Raw genomic sequence first — 22,518 nt, forward strand, 5'->3', positions numbered from 1 at the left:
AGCTGGTTGCTTTTTTAATGATTAACAAAATAGACCACTAGCCAGACTAATGAAGAAAAGAGAGAAGAATCAAATAGACACAACAAAAAATGATAAACAAGATATCACCACTGATCCCACAGAAATACAAACTACCATCAGAGAATACTGTAAACACCTCTATGCAAATAAACTAGAAAATCTAGAAGAAATGGATAAATTCCTAGACACATACATCCTCCCAAGACTAAACCAGGAAAGAAGTCAAATCCCTGAATACACCAATGACAAGTTCTGAAATTAAGGCAATAATTAACACCTTACCAACCAAAAAAAGCCCAGGACCAGACGGATTCACAGGCAAATTTCACCAGAGGTACAAAGAGGAGCTGGTACCATTCCTTCTGAAACTATTCCAAACAACAGAAAAAGAGGTACTCCTCCCTAACTCATTTTATGAGGCCAGCATCATCCTGATACCAAAACCTGACAGAGACACAACAAAAAATGAAAATTTCAGGCCAATATCCCTGATCAACATCAATGCAAAAATCCTCAGTAAAATACTGACCATCTGAATCCAGCAGCACATCAAAAAGCTTATCCATCACCATCAAGTCGGCTTCATCCCTGGGATGTAAGGCTGGTTCAACATACTCAAATCAGTAAATGTAATACATCACATAAATAGAACCAATGACAAAAACCGTACGATTATCTCAATAGATGCAGAAAAGGCCTTTGATAAAATTCAACATCCCTTCATGATAAAAACTCTCAATAAACTAGGTATTGATGGAATGCATCTCAAAATATTAACAGCTATTTATGACAAACCCACAGCCAATATCATACTGAATGGGCAAAAGCTGGAAGCACTGCCTTAGAAAACCGGCACAAGACAAGGGTGTCCTCTCTCACCACTCCTATTCAACATAGTGTTGGAAGTTCTGGCCAGGGCAATCAGGCAAGAGAAATAAATAAAGGATATTCAAATAGGAAGAGAGGAAGTCAAATTGTCTCTGTTTGCAGATGACATGACTGTATATTTAGAAAATCCCATTGTCTCAGCCCAAAATCTCAAGCTGATAAGCAACTTCAGCAAAGTCTCAGGATAAAAAAATCAATGTGCAAAAATCAAAAGCATCCCTATATACCAGTAACAGACAGAGAGCCAAATCATGAGTGAACTCCCATTCACAATTGCTACTAAGAGAATAAAATACCTAGGAATACACAACTAACAAGGGATATGAAGGACCTCTTCAAGAAGAACTACAAACCACTGCTCAAAGAATTAAGAGAGGACACAAACAAATGAACAAACATTCCATGCTCATGAATAGGAAGAATCAATATTGTGAAAATGGCCATCCTGCCCAAAGCATTTTATAGATTCAATGGTATCCCCATACAGCTACCACTAACTTTCTTCAAATAATTAGAAAAAACTACTTTAAATTTCATATGGAACCAAAAATGAGCCAGTATAGCCAAGACAATCCTAAGCAAAAATAACAAAGTTGGAGGCATCAAAATACCTGACTTCAAACTATACTACAAGGCTACAGTAACCAAAACAGCATGGTACTGGTACCAAAACAGATATACAGACCAACGGAAGAGAACAGAGGCCTCAGAAATAATGCCACACATCTACAACCATCTGATCTTTGACAAACCTGACAAAAGCAATGGGAAAAGGATTCCCTATTTAATAAATGGTGCTGGGAAAACTGGCTAGCCATATGCAGAAAACTGAAACTGGATCCCTTCCTTACATCTTATACAAAAATTAACTCATGATGGATTAAAGACTTAAAGGTAAGACCTAAAACCATAAAAACCCTAGAAGAAAATCTAGGCAATACCATTCAGGACATAGGCATGGGCAAAAACTTCATGACTAAAACACCAAAAGCAACTGCAACAAAAGCCAAAACTGACAAATGGGATCTAAGTGAACTAAAGAGCTTCTGCACAGCAAAAGAAACTATCATCAGAGTGAAAAGGCAACCTACAGAATGGGAGAAAATTTTTGTAATCTATCCATCTGACAAAGGGCTAATATCCAGAATCTACAAGGAACTTAAACAAATTTACAAGAAAAAAACAACCCCATCAAAAAGTGGGCAAAGGATATGAACAGACACTTCGCAAAAGAAGACATTTACATGGCCAATAAACATATGAAAAACAGCTCATCATCATTGGTCATTAGAGAAATGCAACTCAAAACCACAATGAGATACCATCTCACACCAGTTAGAATGGTGATCATAAAAAGTAAGGAAACAACAGATGCTGGAGAGGATGTGGAGAAATAGGAATGCTTTTACACTGTTGGTGGGAGTGTACATTAGTTCAACCATTGTGGAAGACAGTGTGGCGATTCCTCAAGGATCTAGAATCAGAAATACCATTTGACCCAGCAATCCCATTACTGGGTATATATCCAAAGGATTATAAATCAATCTACTATAAAGACACATGCACACATATGGTTATTGCAGCACTATTCACAATAGCAAAGACTTGGAACCAATCCAAATGCCCATCAATGATAGACTGGATAAAGAAAATGTGGCATATATACACCATGGAATACTATGCAGCCATAAAAAAGGATGAGTTCATGTCCTTTGCAGGGACATGGATGAAGCTCAGAAACCATCATCGTGAGCAAACTATCACAAGAACAGAAAACCAAACACTGCATGTTCTCACTCATGGGTGGAAACTGAACAGTGAGAACACATGGACACAGGGAGGGAACATAACCCACTGGGGGCTGTTGCGGGGCGGGGGGCTGGGGCAGGGATAGCATTAGGAGAAATACCTAATACGGATGACGAGTTGATGAGTGTAGCAAACCACCATGGCACGTGTATAGCTATGTAACAAACCTGCACATTCTGCACATGTATCTCAGAACTTAAAGTATAATACTTTTTTTAAAAATGAAAGTAAAAAATATCTTCTATGATTAATATTCTCATAGAGATAAGAGACACTATATATTCATAAAGCAAGAACAGGATATAAAAGTTATATTCAGAAAACAAAAAGTACTCTTGCAAATTAAAAATATGATAGCAGAAATGAAAAATTCAACAGGCAAGCTAGAACAAGGTGTATAATCATCTCAGTAAGTAGAGCAAAAACACAAGAGAGAAAAAAGGAGAGACAGGGTTAGATAATTAAAGGATTAACCCAGGAGGTTCAATAGCTAAATAGTTCAGAAAGAGGATAGAGAAAGTAAAGAAAAATATAGTAGTAAAATAACTAACTAACTAACTAAACAAATAAATGAGATAAAATAAATAATAATAAGAAAATTTCCTAAAACTAAAGCTAGTAGGCATTCAGACTTTTAGGGTGTGCTAAGTGCCAAGTACAATAAAACAAAAGAAAACAACAACAAAAAAACTCCTTCTCATACCAAAGCACAGCAGCATGAACATGGAGATAAAAAGGACCTAAAAGGTTCCAGAAAGTAAACAAGTTACCAACAGAGAGTGGGAGTCCACATGAGAGATGTCAGCAGCAGCATTGGAAGCCAGAGGGCATCGGCATGTAGCAATGATTTCAAAATACGGAGGAATGACTTCCAACCTGGAATTCCATATTCAACTCAACCACAGTGTAAAGAGAACTAAGATTATTTTCAGATTTGTGGGGCTTAAAATAAGTATCTATCATGTATTTTTCTGAAGATGCCACCGGAAAATGGACTCTACCAAAACATGAAAGTAAACCAAGAGAAAGAAATACACAGAATTCAGCAAACAAAATAAGACAGGAGAAAGACAAAGGAATTCCCAGGAGGAGGGTGAAAGGTAATGACAGAACCATGAATGTATTCTTCTTCTTTATCCTAGAGTGAATAATCTTACATTTTGCTGCAGAAATGTTAATATAATGGAATAATGGTGTAACCCCAGGCCCCACTGGGGTATTTACACAATATGTGGTGTATGCATCATGTTACCTTTCTAAAAATCTGAAAAACTCCGGATTCCAAAATGAATGTGGTCTAAAGGATTGGGATCTGAAATTGTGGACCTGCATATACATTTTTATAAACACATTTATGTATATTCACATAAAACTGGTATCATATGGCATATACAATCTCACACTTTTATTTTATTAAAGAATATTTATACATACGTATTTTCATGGCTGAATGGCATTTGTCCTACAAAATGTTTCATAATTTTCTTATTGTTAGACATTGGGTTATATTCAGTTTTTGCCTACTATGAAATAATGGTGAGGTGGATAGCCTAATGTAGATCTTGAAGACCAATTTCTAGAAATAGAACTATGATGTCAAAGAGGTATGCATCTGCAAAACGTTTAAATTTACAGGCAAGTACCTTCATCTAGTTTATGAAGTAGAACACACAAAATGAATTAGTAAATGCACAAATAAATATATAATTCAAATCACAGTAAGCAGTAAGAAGGAAAAGAACCTTGGGCTATGAGAATAAATGGGGAAACTGATACTGAATCATACAGGTACGGGCTCACTAAATGGCAGTGTAGGCTCAAATTAAGCAAACTGCAACTACACATACTAATTTTAGTTTTACTCATGCTCCAACTCTTTCTCCTAATCATGTAGTAATGAATAGGTTTCTAAAAGGGCATAAGTTCCAAAGACACCACACGATTTTCAGAGAGTGGATTTCTTCTTCCTCTCAGGCACGCTCAGGCTAGGGGATGCTATGTGGGGCTACAGGTAACACCAGCAGGCCTAGGACCCAAAAATGTCAGGGGGCTGGGTGAGGGGGAGGAAAGAAAGGAAAATTACAAGAGGGGAAGAGAAAGAGGTACACATGTGCCTCGGTTTCTTATGTATGAGGCGAGGATAATGGCTCGGACTTCCTCTGGGTGGCTTCCACTGAGCGAAAGAGTTGGCTCAGGATGACACTCCTGAAACAGCATCACTATCTTCAATGCCATACATTTTCCATTCTTTTTTATTGTAATATTTTTTATAAAACTACTTTTTTTTATATATAATAGGCATGATGCTCAGAACAAAACTGATCACTTCTCCTAAGCCCAAAAGATCTAGTAAATGTAAGCACTTCTGGACGAAGGAAAAAAAAAAAAAAAACACTTTTTGTCAACATGTCTAATACCAACCCTATGTTCACACTTACATGTATCTTAAATATGTTTTTCTTGGAAATTAACATTTATTTGACGTGATTAGGAAACTCTGAGTGCCTGCAGTGTGATAGCACTGTCCTGAGGGCTGAGATGTACCAATGACTATATCAGGTCTGGGTCCGGCCTCATTTCATGGCTCTAAGAACATAATGGGGTAGCCAGGCACAGTGGCTCATGCCTGTAATCCCAGCACTTTGGGAGTCCAAGGTTGGTGAATCACAAGGTCAGGAGTTTGAGACCAGCCTGGTCAATATGGTGAAACCCTGTCTCTACCAAAAATACAAAAATTAGCTGGGCATGGTGGTGCATGCCTGTAGTCCCAGCTTCTTGGGAAGCTGAGGCAGGAGAATCGCTTGAACCCAGGAAGCAGAGGTTGCAGTGAACCAAGATTGCGCTACTGCACTCTAGCCTGGGCGACACAGCAAGATTCTGTCAAAAAAAGAGAAGAGAAGGCCGGGTGCGGTGGCTCATGCCTGTAATCCCAGCACTCTGGAAGGCCAAGGCGGGCGGATCATGAGGTCAGGAATCGAGACCATCCTGGCTAACACGGTGAAACCCTGTCTCTACTAAAAATACAAAAAAATTAGCCTGGCGTGGTGGTGGGTGCCTGTAGTCCCAGCTACTTGGGAGGATGAGGCAGGAGAATGGCATGAACCTGGGAGGCGGAGCTTGCAGTGAGCCAAGATGGCACCACTGCACTCCAGCCTGGGCGACAGAGCGAGACTCCGTCTCAAAAAAAAAAAAAAAAAAAAAAAAGAAAAGAGTGTAATGGGATGAGACAACCAAATAATAAACCAACAAATAAAGAGACTGCTGATATGGCCAGGATTAAAGGGAATAAACAGGGTGATGTGACTAAGTAAATGGGGCTGAGGGGTGAATGTGGCCCTGGCTGAGACAGCATATGCTCAGGGAAATTCTCTGTAAGGAGGTGACAGAAAGTTCAAATAAGCAAGAGCAAGAAATGCCAGGAGCTGAGGGAAGAACACTGCACATGGCAACAGCAGTGGGGCAAAGGCTAAGGAAGAAAAGGACTTGGCAGATTCCAGGCACAGAAGGAGAGGATGTGGCTCCAGTGCCTTAGGTGCGGGAAAAGTAGTTAGGAAGTCGTTCATGGTAAGAATGTGGATGTGATTCTCAATGCAAGGAGAAACCACAGAGGACTTTAAGGAGACTGATGAGATCACCTTTGAATTTTTAAAAATTACACAACAGTGAAATCAGGGTCACCAGCAAGACTACTTTAGTAACCTAAGCAAGAGTGAATGATGGCTTGGCATAGTTGGTGGCCACACAGCTGAAGAAAGTTCTATTTTGAAGGTTTGACTAATGGGTCTTGCAGATGATATTAGAAGAAAGAAGGATTGTAGGAGGATTTCTAGGTTCTGGGGTTCAGTAATATGGTGAATGGTAGCGTCACTTACTGAGATGGGGAAGATCAGTGCTACGGGTATAAACATGGGTACTAAATGCAGGTAAGCTTGCGGGAAAACACAGTAGGGAAATAACTAGGGTATGGTATTGTGTCCATTTGGCATCTTTGATTGTGAAATTTAAAGTAAAACTAGTTATTTTCCACTGCCTGATTTCTTCCCCAGCAATGACTGTTCTGATGCAGACTCAGAGGACAAACTGAGTTCATCTAGGCGTGGGGGGTTTGCCAAGGAATAAAATGAAAGTAGACAATGGTGCATGAACTCTAAAACTATCCTTACAAGGAAGAAAAGACAGAATTAATAGATGACATAAAGTAAAATTTGACATTAATTAGTAATCATTTACAAACTACCCATAATACAGTGAAAAGGATCATCCATCTATTAACTGACTCACAGATGGTTGGTTGAACCATCATCCTATTACAGAAACTATAAAATGAAGGACAAACTGATGATTAATTTTGAAAGCAATTTTTCCTTAACTTGAAACTATTATAAATTAAACTATCCTATAGTAATACTTCTAAGCAGAATGAGAAAAAAGTCTTTACCTCATGATTATAATCCAAGATTCCTTTTAAAATTTTCTTTAAATTGCTTATCTGTTTAAAGAGAGAGAAAACAACTGGGTAAAAGGCATGACAGATGAAAACATAATTTAACACAAAAAATTTCTGAGCCAACCAATCACTGCAGTTAATCATAAAGTAAATATTAAAAAATAAAATTCAAAGGCATATTTGAATTATTATCATCATCATCAAAAAGTACTATTATGGCTTTATATAATCCAAGAGATTTATAAAACAAATTATGTTTCCAATTATGTAGAATTTTCAATGTTATGACCACACTGACAACAACTGGAGGGTAACTGAATGAGACTTAACAATCAGATTAAATTATTTAGGTTTTCTGTGGGTAAAGTAAAAATATGCCATCCTTAATGAAGACTTGAGTTCAGAGCTATTCTCCCCAGAAAAGTCAAACTGCATCTACATAGAAATTAACTTCTAAAGAGAGTATTAAGCAAAAATTATAGTAAAATCTCTTTAAAATAACCCATAAAGTATAATGTCTTTAAATTCTTCCCCTACCAGAAAAAACAAACAAACAAACTACTGTTTCTTCAGTTGATCATCAAACTAAATGTTTATGAGCCATGTTAGGTGAAGAATGGGCAGAATCACCTGCCCTATTTATTGTAAACTATAATTTTTTCTTTTTGTTTGACCCAACTCATACAGTTTTGTGTTAGGTTAAATGGGTATGTGATATAGCTCTATTGATTTTATTTTATTGATCTAGCTTTCCCTGGCTGGTGTCTGTAGTTGAGACATCCTAGAAAACAAGCTTGTAGGGACTGAGGCTTTCAAATAAGAACGTGAATCACAGCAACGTGATCCAGTACTTAATTAAAGGCATATTTATTTGAAAGGAAGAAAATAAATTGAAAACTTGCTTATTTATTTTTACAGGTCTCATAAAATTAACATGCTTAAATGTCTATAAAAATTTGTAGATATGGAAAACGCATAATATGCTTTATCTCTTTCATTCTAGGATGTTCATTTTCCCATATTTTTAATGTTTGAAATTAAAATGCCTTGAAAATCAACTGCCATTCATTTAAAATGGTAGTTTTTAAAATCACATCACAAAAAGCTATAACTTATCTTTATTTATTTATTTTTTGACACAGAGTCTCCCTCTGTTGCCCAGGCAGGCTAGAGTGCAATGGCGCGATCTCGGCTCACTGCAACCTCTGCCTCCCAGATTCAAGCAATTCTTGTGCCTCAGCCTTCTGAGTAGCTATGATTACAGGCACCTGCCACCACACCTGGCTAATTTTTGTATTTTTAGTAGAGATGGGGTTTCACCATGTTGGCCAGGCTGGTCTCGAACTTCTGACCTCAGGTGATTCACCCACCTTGGCCACCCAAAGTGTTGGGATTACAGGCGTGAGCCACCGTGCCCGGTCATATATCTTGTCTTTAATCAATGGCATCATAAAATTGAAGTATAGCATAAAATAAAGTATAGAGAATAAGAAGTTCAGTCCTGAGTGTTAAGACTATGATAAACTTTTCTACCCGTCTCCATATACTACCATTGCCCTACTCATGACACTGGGGACAGCATATGTGGGTATGTATATCTATCTGTGTGCCTGCTGGGAGGAGATATACAACTCCTGATCAAGCCAGTAAGCAGACACAAAATGATTAATAGCATTATTTTAAATATCATAAATTGTTTTAAACATGCTGTAACATTAAAAAAAATTTTTTTTTTTTTTTTTTGAGACTGAGTCTTGCTCTGTCACCCAGGCTGGAGTGCAGTGGCGCAATCTTGGCTCACTGCAACCTCCGCCTCCTGGGTTCAAGCAATTCTCATGCCTCAGCCTCCAGGGTAGCTGGAATTACAGGCACCCGCCAAAAAAACCTAATTTTTTTTTTTTTTTTTTGAGACTGAGTCTTGCTCTGTCACCAGGCCGGAGTACAGTGGCGCCATCTCGGCTCACTGCAACCTCTGCCTCCAAGGTTCAAGTGATTCTCCTGCCTCAGCCTCCTGAGTAGGTGCGACTATAGGTGCGCAATACCACGCCCAGTTAATTTTGTATTTTTAGTACAAATGGGGTTTCACCATGTTGGCCAGGATGGTCTCCATCTCCTGACCTGTGATCTGCCCATCTCGCCCTCCCAAAATGCTGGGATTACAGGTGTGAGCCACCGTGCCTGGCCTAATTTTTATATTTTTACTAGCAACGGGGATTCACCATCTTGGCCAGGCTGGTCTTGAACTCCAGACCGCAAGTGATCCACCTGCCTTGACCTCCCAAAGTGCTGGGATTACAGGTGTTAGCCACCGCGCCTGGCCTGCCAGGTTGAGGCAGGAGGATGGCTTGAGCCTAGGAGTTCAAGACCGGACTGAGCAATATAGCAAGACCTCATCCCCACAAAAATTTAAAACGTTAGCCTGGTGTGTTGGCATGCACCTGTGGTTGAGCTCAGGAGGTGGAGGCTGCAGTGAGCTGAGACTGTGCCACTATACTCCATCCTGGGTGACAGAGTGAGATCTTGTCTCAAAAAAAGTAAATAAAAATAAATAAACTGCCTGCCCTTGAAAGATTGTTTAGAAATTAAAACAGGGCCGGTCGGGCGCAGTGACTCACGCCTGTAATCCCAGCACTCTGGGAGGCCAAGGCAGGCAGATCACCTGAGCTTAGGAGTTCAAGACCAGCCTAGCCAACATGGCAAAACCCTGTCTCTACTAAAAAATACAAAAATTAGCCGGGTATCATGGCGTGCGCCTGTAGTCCCAGCTACTCGGGAGACTGAGGCAGGAGAATCTTTTGAACTCGAGAGGCGGAGGTTGCAGTGAGCCGAGATTGCACCACTGCACTACAGCCTGGGTGACAAGGTGAGACTCTGTCTCAAAAAAAAAAAAAAACAACTAAAAAAACAAACAAAAAACCCCAGTGCCATTAAACAGTTTTCATTTACTAGCTTAGTAAAAAGAAGGAACTAGATTTTGGCAAACCCAATACTTAAGCAATAAATAAATATTTGTGTTATCAAACACGTTTCTTGGGGAAAATATAAAGATAACTCAAGCTGAACATGTCTTAAGTTCAGCGCCTTGCATGCTTAAATCATTTTTATGTCTGAGTTTTCACCAGTCTGTATCAAGAAGAAATGGTTGCAGGTTTCTCCACTGTTAGACAGGAAAACTATTGGGTCATAACAATCAATTTAATGTTAAAATCACAAAGATGGAGAACAAATTACGGGTTGCATGGGATTAGGGGTGGTGTGGATGTGGATATAGAAGCAGCACAGGAAGCTGTGTGGTGACGGAATAGTTCTGGGTCTTCACTGTGGTGGTAGTTATAAGAAGCTACATATGAGACAGAGCTACACAGAACTGCACGCACTAACACAGACTGCAAGTAACCTTGGTGAAATCTGAATAAAATATGGACTGTACCAATGCCAGTTCCCTAGTTTTGATATTGTATTATAGTTATGCAAGATGTTACCACTGGAGAAACTGGGTAAAAGGTACACATAACCTCTTAGTACACGTTTTTTGCAACTCCTTGTGAATCTATAATTATTTCAAAATATAGGCCAGGTGTGGTGGCTGATGCTTGTAATTCCAGCACTTTGGGAGGCCAAGGCGGGCGGATCACCTGAGATCAAGAGTTTGATACCAGCCTGGTCAACAGGGTTAAACCCCATCTCTACAAAAATGCAAAAATTAGCTGGGTGTGGTGGCGGATGCCTGTAATCCCAGCTGCTTGGGAGGCCGAGGCAGGAGAATCACTTGAACCAGGGAGACAAAGGTTGCAGTGAGCCAAGATTGCACCACTGCCCTCCTGCCTGGGGGACAGAGAAGACTCCATTTCAAAAACAAAAACCAAAATATAAAGTTAAAAAAATAATTTAGTGGATTACAACAAACATTTTAAAAAATAAAATGCAAACATTACTGCCTAACATAAGGGCAAATACCTGTTCAGCTATATATATGCACACATTTAGGTGGGAAATTGGTTGCAATGTAAACTTTTTTTCTTATTGTAAGTTTTGGTTAAAGAAGCTTGTAAAATACTTAAAGGTTACTAGGAAGGAAATGGAAATGTTTCATTCTCTGAGTGTTTAGGATACAGTTAATAATGAACAATATTATCTTATTATAACTACCACATGTACTGTTCTAAGTACTTGGCATAATAACTCATTTCTGTGAGGCAGAAGCTATATTAATCCTCATTTTACAAATGGGGAAACCAAGGCAAAGGAAGGTCACAACACTTCCCCATAGACAGTAAATGGCAGAGCTATGATGTGGACACAGGCACACTGGCCCCATGCCCTTGGTCGCTATGCGTTACTAACTCATATTATGTTATGCATAGGTGCACAACTCCAGGTGAGTTCAATCTTCAATTCTACATTATTTCATTGCAGGCTACCTAAGTTTCTAAAGCTCACCGGATACATTAGACCAAAAAAATCAACAGATATTATACACATACAAATATTTAAAGATTTAACAGATGGAAAAATAAAATACCTTTAGCCTCCAATTATCTCCTACTTCAGTTTTGATTCTGTTTAGCCAATTTTCATCAAAATATGCAGGATCTCTGCAAAATAAGAAAAAGCTTACATATTAAGATCATGTAGCTATCAAGCTAAACAAAGAAAATTGAATCTTATCGCATATCATCACTTAACTGCAACATAAAAATGTATTTGACACATATCAGCCACTAAATAACTTTACATGTTAGTAACAGTCAAGTTGGCCAGGTGTGGTGGATCACCCTGTAATCCCAGCACTTTGGGAGGCGGAGGTGGGCCGATCACTTGAGGTCAGGAGTTCAAGACAACACCTGGCCAACACGGTGAAACTTTGTCACTACTAGAAATACAAAAATTAGCCTGGTGTGGTGGGACACACCTGTAATCCCAGCTACTGAGGAGGCTGAGGTGGGAGAACCCCTTGAACCCAGGAGGCAGAGGTTGCAGTGAGCCAAGATTACACCACTGCACTCCAGCCTGGGCGACAGAGTGAGACCCGGTCTCCAAAAGAAAACCAACAAAAACAACAACAACAATAACAAAAAACAGTCAAGAATCTACCATAATTGCAGATTCTCTTAAAAGTCAACTTGACTGTTAACACATAATTAATGACACATTTTTTGGTTGTTTTTTTGTTGTTGTTGTTTTGAGACAGAGTCTCACTCTGTCACCCAAGCAGGCTGGAGTGCAATGGTGCGATCTCGGCTCACTGCAACCTCTACCTCCCAGGTTTAAGCGATTCTCCTGCCTCAGTCTCCCAAGTAGCTAGGATTATAGGCCCACACCACCATGCCCGGCTAATTTTTGTATTTTTAGTAGAGATGGGGTTTTACCATGTTGGCCAGGCTGATCTTAAACTCCTGACCTCAGGTGATTCATCCACCTTGGCCTCCCAAAGTACTGGGATTACAGGCGTAAGCCATTGCCCCTGGCCAATGACGCAGTCTTTAAACTGATAAATATATAAAGAAAGTTAAAATAAGTTTTTCAGTTAATATTTCAATGAAATCCATCACCTAATACTTCAAAGGTCACCAATAACATCACTAAATTCCGATGTATTCAAATAATATAAACTGAGAATCTATTTTCTCAGATGTAGTACTAGGCTTTGGACACATCTGAACACCACTGTTGTTTGCAAAAGACTTAAAAAATTTAAGATAAAACACCAGTATGGACAAACACATCGAAACGAGGATAGAATCTGAATATCCTTTATATTTTCCCAGGAAAATTTTCTATGGAAAAATTTCCCATATTTCTAATAAACACTAGGAAGGAAGGAAGGCAGGAAGGGAGGGAGGGAGGACAAAACTTTTCAAACTCAGCATGAGCCTCATTTTACAGGTTTTGAAATTGATCCTCTAAAAATTAAATTATTTATCTAAGACCACAGACAACATCTAAGTTTGTCCTGCTTGAGCAACTGCTAAGTCTAAAAATCTTTCCATAACACTACAACTGTCTCTATTCACCTCAAAAAAACAGAAAGACAATGAGACTGATAGGTAAAGAAAAAAACATATGTTTCGACTTTTACTGTAACCCATACTGATAAATACACAATCAGTATTAAATTTTATTCAAATTAGCTTAAAATGAAGCAACATGATATTCAGAATTTTTACCTATTATGAAAAAAGAAAACTGTATTTATTTTAGGTAATAAGCATGTTTTTTTAAAGTTACAACTAAGTTACCTCTACAGAAATCTGTTATGATTATTTTTGAAGCCTGTCTCATATCATTGGATAACATATTAACTTCATTATCTATTTACTTTTAAAAACAGCTTTATTGAGAAATAACCCACATGACACAATTTACCCATTTACAGTAGACAATGCATTTTAGTATAGCCAGAGTGGTACACCTATCACCACAATCTAGTCTTAGAGCACTTCCATCTTTCCAAAAAGAAACCCTATCTCCATTAGCCATCACTCCCGTTTCCCCTTCTATCCAGCCCCTGAAAATCAATAATCTACTTTCTGTCTCTATGAATTTGTCTATCCTGGACATTTCATATAAATAAAATCATACACTATGTGGTCTTTTGTGTCTGGCTTCTTTCAATCAGCACATTTTCTAAGGTTTATCCATATTACAGCATGTATCAGTACTTCATTCCTTTTTGTGGCTAATTAATATTCCATTTATAGATATATCACATTTTGTTTATTCATTTATTTGCTGATGTAACTTGGGTTATTTCCACTTTGGGGCCATTATGAATAATGATGCCTTGAACACTGCTGTACTAGTTTCTGTGTGGACATTTGTTTCATTTGGGTATATGCCTAGCAGTGAAACTGATGGGTCCCATGTTTAAAATGTGAGGCAAGGCCAAACTCTTCCAAAGCAGCTATATTTTGCATCCTCACCAGCAATGTATGTTCTCTACAGCCTTGCCAACACTCATTATTGTCTTTTTAGTTATAGCCCTCCTAGTGGATGTGAAGTGGTGTCTCACGGTGGTTTTGATCTGCAATTTCCTAATGGCTAATGATGCTGAGCATCTTTACATGTACTTGTTGGCCATTGTATATCCTCTCTGGACAAAAAGCCTACTCAATTATTTGCACATTGAAAAACTGTTGCCTTTTTTATTGAATTGTAAGAGTTTTGGTTTTTTGTTTGTTTTAATATTCAGGATACCAGCCAACAGACATATGACATGTGAATATTTTCTCCCATTTTGTAGGCTGTTTTTCCACTTTCTTTTCTTTTTTTTTTTTTTGGAGACAGAGTCTCACTGTGTTGCCCAGGTTGGAGTGCAGTGACACAATCTCAGCTCACTGCAACCAATTCTCCTGCCTCAGCCTCCCAAGTACCTGGAGTTACATGGCATGCACCACCATGCCCAGCTAATTTTTGTATTTTTTAGTAGAGACAGGGTTTCATCATGTTAGCCAGGCTGGTCTTGAACTCCTGACCTCACCTGACCTCAAGTGATCTGCCCACCTCAGCCTCCCAAAGTGCTGGGATTAGAGGCTTGAGCCACTGTGACCGGCCATGTCTTTCTACTTTCTTGATGGCATATTTTGCAAACAAAGTTTTTAATTTTTTTTTAAGAGATAGGTTCCCACTTTGTTGCCCAGGCTGGAGTGAAGTGGCATGATCACAGTTCACTATAACCTTGTATTCGTATTCCTGAGCTCAAGTCATCTTCCCACCTCAGCCTCCAGAGTAGCTAGTGGTAAGACATACTACCATGCCTGGATAAAATTTTTTTCTTTCTTTTCTTTTCATTTTTTATTTTCTGGAGAGATGGAGTCTCACTATGTTGCTCATGCTGGTCTCAAACTCCTGGCCTCAAGTGAGTCTCCTGCCTTGGCCTCCCAAAGTGCTGAGATTACAGGCATGAGCCACTACACCAGGTCACCGGTGTCAAATTTTGATGAGGTTCAATTTATCTATCTTGAACTTTCTGTGTCACATCTAAGAGGCTCCTGCCTAATCGAAAGTCATGAAGATTTATTGGTATGTTTTCTTTTAAGTTTTATATAACTTGGCTCTTACATTTAGGTCTATAATCCATTTGTGCATGGTGTAAGAAAGGGAGCTAACTTCATTGTTTGGCACGTGGATAATCATACTCATCTATTATTATTTTAAGCTACTTTATTTGAGGTTCTTCTAAGACCTAATACCATAAAAACCCTAGAAGAAAACCTAGGTAATACCATTCAGGACATAGGCATGGGCAAAAACTTCATGTCTAAAACACCAAAAGCAACGGCAACAAAAGCCAAAATTGACAAATGGGATCTCATTAAACTAAAGAGCTTCTGCACAGCAAAAGAAACTACCATCAGAGTGAACAGGCAACCTACAGAATGGGAGAAAAGTTTTGCAATCTACTCCTCTGACAAAGGGCTAATATCCAGAACCTACAAATAACTCAAACAAATTTACAAGAAAAAAACAACCCCATCGAAAAGTGGGCAAAGGATATGAACAGACATTTCTCAAAAGAAGACATTCATACAGCCAACAGACACATGAAAAAATGCTCATCATCACTGGTCATCAGAGAAATGCAAATCAAAACCACAATGAGATACCATCTCACACCAGTTAGAATGGCAATCATTAAAAAGTCAGGAAACAACAGGTGCTGGAAAGGATGTGGAGAAATAGGAACACTTTTACACTGTTGGTGGGATTGTAAACTAGTTAAACCATTATGGAAAACAGTACGGCGATTCCTCAAGGATCTAGAACTAGAAGTACCATATGACCCAGCCATCCCATTACTGGGTATATACCCAAAGGATTATAAATCATGCTGCTATAAAGACACATGCACACGTATGTTTATTGCGGCACTATTCACAAGAGCAAAGACTTGGAATCAACCCAAATGTCTATCAGTGACAGACTGGATTAAGAAAATGTGGCACATATACACCATGGAATACTATGCAGCCATAAAAAAGGATGAGTTTGTGTCCTTTGTAGGGACATGGATGCAGCTGGAAACCATCATTCTCAGCAAACTATCACAAGAACAGAAAACCAAACACCGCATGTTCTCACTCATAGGTGGGAACTGAACAATGAGATCACTTGGACTCGGGAAGGGGAACATCACACACTGGGGCCTATCACGGGGAGCGGGGAGGGGGGAGGGATTGCATTGGGAGTTATACCTGATGTAAATGACGAGTTGATGGGTGATGACGAGTTGATGGGTGCAGCACACCAACATGGCACAAGTATATATATGTAACAAACCTGCACGTTATGCACATGTACCCTAGAACTTAAAGTATAATAAAAAATAAAAATTAAAATTAAAATTAAAAAAAAGAAACCAATTTGAGCAAACTTATGCAAAAAAGGCAACTTACTGTAAGATCACTGATATTATGGTACTAAAGATAGCTGGGCCTCACCAAGTATTGGACAATACTGTCTGACTTTCATCTTTGTTTCTTTCTATCCATCTACACCATTTTCTCTCCATAGACCAGCCTTTTCCTATTTCTCCATAAACAATACTAAAAATGGCTGCAAGTATGTTCCAAGCCTGTATCACTTCAGTCCAAGCAATTTGTTTGAAGACCAGCTGTCATTCAGTCCCAATTCTAAATCCCCAGGAAAACCTCAATGATCCAGAAAGTCTCTTTTTTCATTCCTGGTCCAATTACATGCAGCGAAAAGGATGGGGGCTGCAAGGAGGACACACAGGACTTTAGGGACCAACTGAAGTGATTTCTACTAAAACATTAAAGAGTTATAAAAATCAATTCAGAAGTCAAAAAATATTCAATATTATTTTTGATCCTTAACCTAAAAAGCTATCACTTAAAAAGCATAATCATTAGCAATCAAGTATTGCTTTCCAACTAAAAAAGACTCACACATGAATCTGGTGCCCTGCAGCTGATGACCATCCAAAGCCAAAGAAAGGCATGAACCCACCAGAACCTACCACCCGAGAGGCAAGTCAGGTTCACTCAGTTGAAGGACTTAGTGTTGCTCTCACCAGAAAGACCTTTACTTAAAAAAAAAAAAAAAAAAATTTTTTTTTACAATGTCCAAGAAATTATGTATTCCAAGATATCCGAGGTTATAAAACACTTCATGTACAATTTAGAGTAATACATCTTATGAATAAAAGAACTCAGAGAAGTTCAAATACAATATTTCAAATCAGGCATGATACAGCCTGCTTATTCCTTGAAAGACTACCAAATCAAAACCTAAGGATCATGTCTGAGCTCAGAAGGGTAGACAACAAAATCAGTTGCTACTATCATGTATGTCATGTATGACACCAGTAACATCTGTATTATATCAGCAACATACCAGGCATTGAACCAGGCACTGCACATTCACAAAAGCACTGCAGGGAAGGTAGGTATTATTATCCTTATAGTTAACGAACATCAGACTCAGAAATTAAGTAATTTTCCCAAGCTCAATCAGACAGTTAACTGTCAGAGTTGATAGTATAATTATTTTTGTTAAAACAGATCAGGAGAGTTCAACACATAACCAGTTGTAGTAAAACACTAAGGTCCTGTGGCTAATTATCCCCTTCATGCTCTGTAAACTAGGTCACAAGTAGAAAAAGACCAGCGTCATTCTATTACCTTCTTGTTCATGAAGGGCAGGCATTTCCTCTTATTCCTTGCTATCCTTCCCAATCCCTTGTGGCTGGCACACAGCAGCTTCTCAGTAAATTTGGTTAAAGGGACGGCACTTAATAAGTTTCCAATCTACTACTCAGGCAAAATACACCAAGAATGGTAGTCTTAAGCCTTCTCATATTCAATATTACTTTCCCTGGTAAATTCTGAAGCCATATAGGCAGGCATCTAGCCGTAGCTTCCATTGCCATAAGTACTTCACAATTTCAGTAATGTTTTCTAAAGATTCCTTAATTAATGGTCGCAGGCTAGAACAAAACAATATAAAGGTAACTTTCTCAAAACTCTTAAGAGATGACAGTTCTGCATAGATATGTAAATAACAAGTGGTAATCTTACTGGGGAAGCTCTTCATGAGTAAGAAGCTATTATTAGCTTCTCGTTATGTCTTAACTCCTGCTAAAAGAAAATACACAAAATCATTTCCTTAATTTGCCAGTAACACATTTACTTGTTTTTAACTTTTGTAGCAGTCATAGCTTAAGCTAAAGGAAAAGCCCACTAATTTTAATTCTTAGAAAAATTCCAGAAGTATATTGTCTTCTTACATCAAATGCCTTCACAGAAATTAAAAAAAAAAAAAATTAAATTTTACTTCTACTGCTAGAATTATTTAAGCAATGCAATCTTCTTTCTTTTCTTTTTTTTTTTTTTTTGAGAGAGAGAATGTCTCACTTTGTTGCCCAGGCTGGAGTGCAATGGTGTGATCTCTGCCTCGGGGGTTTAAGTGAATCTCCCACCTCAGCCTCTCTAGTAGCTGGGACTACAGGCATCCACCACCAGGCTGGGCTAATTTTTTATATTTAGTAGAGACAGGGTTTCACCATGTTGGCCAGGCTGGTCTCGAACTCCTGACCTCAAGTGATTCACCCACCTCGGCCCAATGTAATTTTCTTAATGAAAGCAAATTAAGATGGGATCCAAAACAAACGTATTTGGTTTCATTTCTTAACCAGAGCATCTTTACTAGCAAATTTTAGTGTTTTTTACAGATACGTTGATTCTTAGGCATGACTATTTCCTAATAACCTTTTAATGACCTAAAATAATCTTGGTACTCTGCCATTAAATATGTGTTAGAGTTGACTATAATAAAATTTCACATCCATAATGACAACAAAAATTTGGCAATTTACACTAAGGCCCTAAGTCAAAATAAACAATACAGGTACATAAGGGATAGATTCCAACAGACAACTTAGTGTACGACAAAAAATATCCATTTATGAGACATTCCAGCAGGGGCCACAGCTTGACTTTCATCCTATTTTCTTTTCCCCCTTCTCAAACTTTGAAAACAAAAACCAGTGGCACTTGGAGGCACAACTTGGCACTTCTGACCTTACTCTTTCAATCAAGCATGTGGTTGTGTTATAATAAAAATTATATTTGGTCTCTGTCCCTTATTTCCTGGCACTGATCTCCTAAACTCTTGGAATTTCCTGAGTGGAGTGTCTTTTGTAGTTCATAAGGAGTTCCTTTAAACCATACCACAGTTTGTTGGCCCCTTTATTGCTTCAGGATGGGGGCTTGTCACAGAGGAACCAACCTTATTAGAGGTTGGAACATTCAGCCCCAAAGGGAAAGGGAGGAGGTACTGGAGACTGAGTTCAATCACATGACCAATGACTTCAATCATACCTATGTAATGAGATCCCAAATAAAAACCATTAACAACAGGGTTTGGCGAGCTCCCAGGCTGATGATCACCTCAACGCGCTGGGTGGGAGGCATGCCCAGAGAGGGCAGGGAAGCTCTGCACTGCCCCCAGTTTTGTTTTTTGCCATATGCTTCTTTTACATTGGCTGTTACCGAGCTGTATCCTTTATAATAAAACTGATTGTAATTATAGTGCTTTCTGGAGTGCTGTGAGTCATTCTAACAAATTATCCAACTTAAGGGCCCTGCTCTTAAAGCCCCTGCTGGTCATGGGAACCCTTGAATCTGTGGTTGGCTGGGTAAAATACAGGTGGCACTGAGGACTATTTCCAACTAGTTGTCTTTTGGCACTGGGACCTTAACTTGAATTTGTGGGGTCTGTACTGTCAACCCAAAACGAAGAGGATGAAGCACAAAATATGATTTAAAGAGTTTACCTGAGCCAAAGCAAAGACAGCTGCCGAAAACACTTAGACCCAAGTAACCTTGGATATGAGCTCCATTTGGCCTTTGTTATGTGCAGGTTTGTATTTAAAGGTTTCAAAAAAGGCGGGGTGGGGAGACAGAGAGTAGGTTGATACAAAGTTGTTAGGAATTCTCACTGATTTACAGAAATAGCATTGATTAGTGACTGGCTAGACACCTTTAAGTTACAGGTGTGGATTAGACTGTCCGGTGCGGCTTTATTAGGTTAACGTACAGCTACTTGTGGCAACAGCAAGCACTTTCATGAGATGAACACACAGTGCAAAGCGGGAGTAGGATGTGACTGCTGATCCATCTTAATGTCTCTCTGGGTCTTATAATTTAAAAGGACTCATTCCTGAGATAAAAGTTCTTTTCTCAATACTTATTCTGTGTAGTTCCTGTCAGAATTGAAGGATTATGCCCTTAACTTGTGAGGTCTGAGCTAACTCACGTAATTAGGATCAGAATCCAATGGAACTACAGGGCACCTAATTGGTGTCAGAGAAAATGTTGACAGAAAACAAGAGTGGTAAACCCTTCTTGAAAACAAAAGGCCAAAAAAAGATAAATTAGCTTTCTTTTAATTTTACAGTTAAATTGTGTAATTCCATATTCATTTATTCAACAAATATTTTCCGGACACCTACAATAGAGCAGGATAAGAGGAGGTGGCAATATTAAAAAGGGTGGGCAGGGCAGGCTCCACTGAAAAACTTACCAATGTCGGGGGCGCTGGAAGGTGGTGAGGAGAGTGGGAAGGGAACACCTGATAGAGAGGCAGAGGATCAGCCACACCAAAGCATTTAGGCATGAGATATTTGGTGGGCCTGGGATGAGCCAGGGAGCCGCTGTGGGAAAGGATGCTGGGTGAATGAGGCCAGAGTGGTGACAAGTGGCCCACATCACTTAGGATCTCATGTACTACTGTAAGTACTTCGGTTCTTAGCCTGAGTGAAATGGGACACTAATGCAGGGTTCTCAGGAGAAAATCTGATTTTTTACTAAAGAACCACTTCAGTATCCTGGAAGTCAAATTTTAAATGTGTTACAAGGAGGTAAACATGATAAGTGTTATCAAATGACGCTGACAGGTTAGGAGAAGAACTGAGAATGGACCATTAAAGTTAGCAATGTATGGCTGGGCATGGTGGCTCATGCCTGTAATCCCAGCACACTGAGAAGCCGAGACGGGCGGATCTCCCGAGGTCAGGAGTTTGAGACCAGCCTGGCCAACACGGTGAAACCCCTAAAACACAGTGAAACTCTACTAAAAATACAAAAATTAGCTGGGCATGGTGGCGGGCACCTGTAATCCCAGCTAACTGGGAGGCTGAGGCAGGAGAATCACTTGAACCCGGGAAGTGGAGGTTGCAGTGAGCCGAAATCGTGCCAATGCTCTCCGGCCTGGGTGACAAGAGCAAGACGCTGTCTTAAAAAAAAAAAAAAAAAAAAAAAAAAAAAGCAATATATACATCATGGTAGCCCTGACAAGTGCAGGTTTTTTGGGCCTTGTTTTGTTTTGAGACAGAATCCAGCTCTGTTGCCCAGCCTGGAGTGCAGTAGCACAATCCGACTTCTAGACTCAGTGATCCTCCTGCCTCAGCCTCCCAGGCATGGGAAGTTAGGACTACAAGCATGCGCCATCATGCCCAGCTAATTACACTTTTGTAGAGACTGAGGAAAGCGAAAATCACCTGGTGACCACTGGACAGACCCTGGAGACAAAAACTTCTCATCTGAGGAATTTAGAAGGGAGCAAAGCCCACCCAGTGACTAACAGGCCACCAGGAGGCAAAACTCCTTATCTGGGGAAAATTAGAAGAAATCAAACTTTCCTGGTATCTAAAGTCAGCATCTAGTTCCTGGCCTCTTCCAACTTTTATAAGTAATTTCTATACATCTCTGGAATGCCATACTGAAACTCAAGTGATGGGATTTTGGGTGCCCATGTTGGCCAGGCTGATCTTGAACTCCTGACCTCAAGTGATCCGCCCATCTCCACCTCCCAAAGTGCTGGGATTACAGGCATGAGCCACAGCGCCCAGTGGAGAAATATTTTTAAAGATAAAAGAAATAACAGTTTGCTTCTATGCTTAAGGATATGATCCAGTAGAGGAGGGACAACTGATGATGCAGGAAAGAGGGGAGAACTGGTAAAGAGATGATTTTGAGTAGATTTAACCAGAGTTGTGGTACTGTCAAACAAATACAAAGAAATACGAGAAGAGCCAAGGAACTAAAAATGTGTACAAAGAGCGAATACGATTGGCCATGGAATCTCAACTGACTAAAAGGAAAGAGACAGAACAGCATACAGGTGAAGGGCCATGTTGAAGTCCCATCAGTGCTAGAGAACTGAAGAATTCTTGGCATCTTGGTACCAGAGCAAGTGACAGGGAATGACAGGAAGTAGTGATCAAATAGAGGTAAATAGAAAACTGAGATTGTTGAGGGATTACATATTATTCATAATTATAGGGTATAGGGCATAATCATGGGAATGAGTAGGTGAAGATGGAAGTTGAG

General features: G+C 39.3%; 1 protein-coding gene across 3 annotated transcripts in view; it reads right to left on the bottom strand.

Moving 5' to 3' along the window:
* The window catches only part of LOC105476513 (hook microtubule tethering protein 3), a 125,411-nt gene that overhangs the window by 82,930 nt on the left and 19,963 nt on the right, over positions 1–22,518 (bottom strand). For all 3 annotated transcript variants that reach the window (XM_011732484.2, XM_071068308.1, XM_071068307.1), the window contains exons 3-4: positions 11,688–11,760; positions 7,157–7,207 (exon numbers count right to left, since the gene is read on the bottom strand). In XM_011732484.2, the coding sequence (XP_011730786.1) occupies positions 7,157–7,207; positions 11,688–11,760 (124 nt within the window). The remainder of the gene's footprint in view (positions 1–7,156; positions 7,208–11,687; positions 11,761–22,518) is intronic.

This window comes from Macaca nemestrina, chromosome 8 (genome assembly GCF_043159975.1).
Source record: "Macaca nemestrina isolate mMacNem1 chromosome 8, mMacNem.hap1, whole genome shotgun sequence".
NCBI lineage: Eukaryota > Metazoa > Chordata > Mammalia > Primates > Cercopithecidae > Macaca > Macaca nemestrina.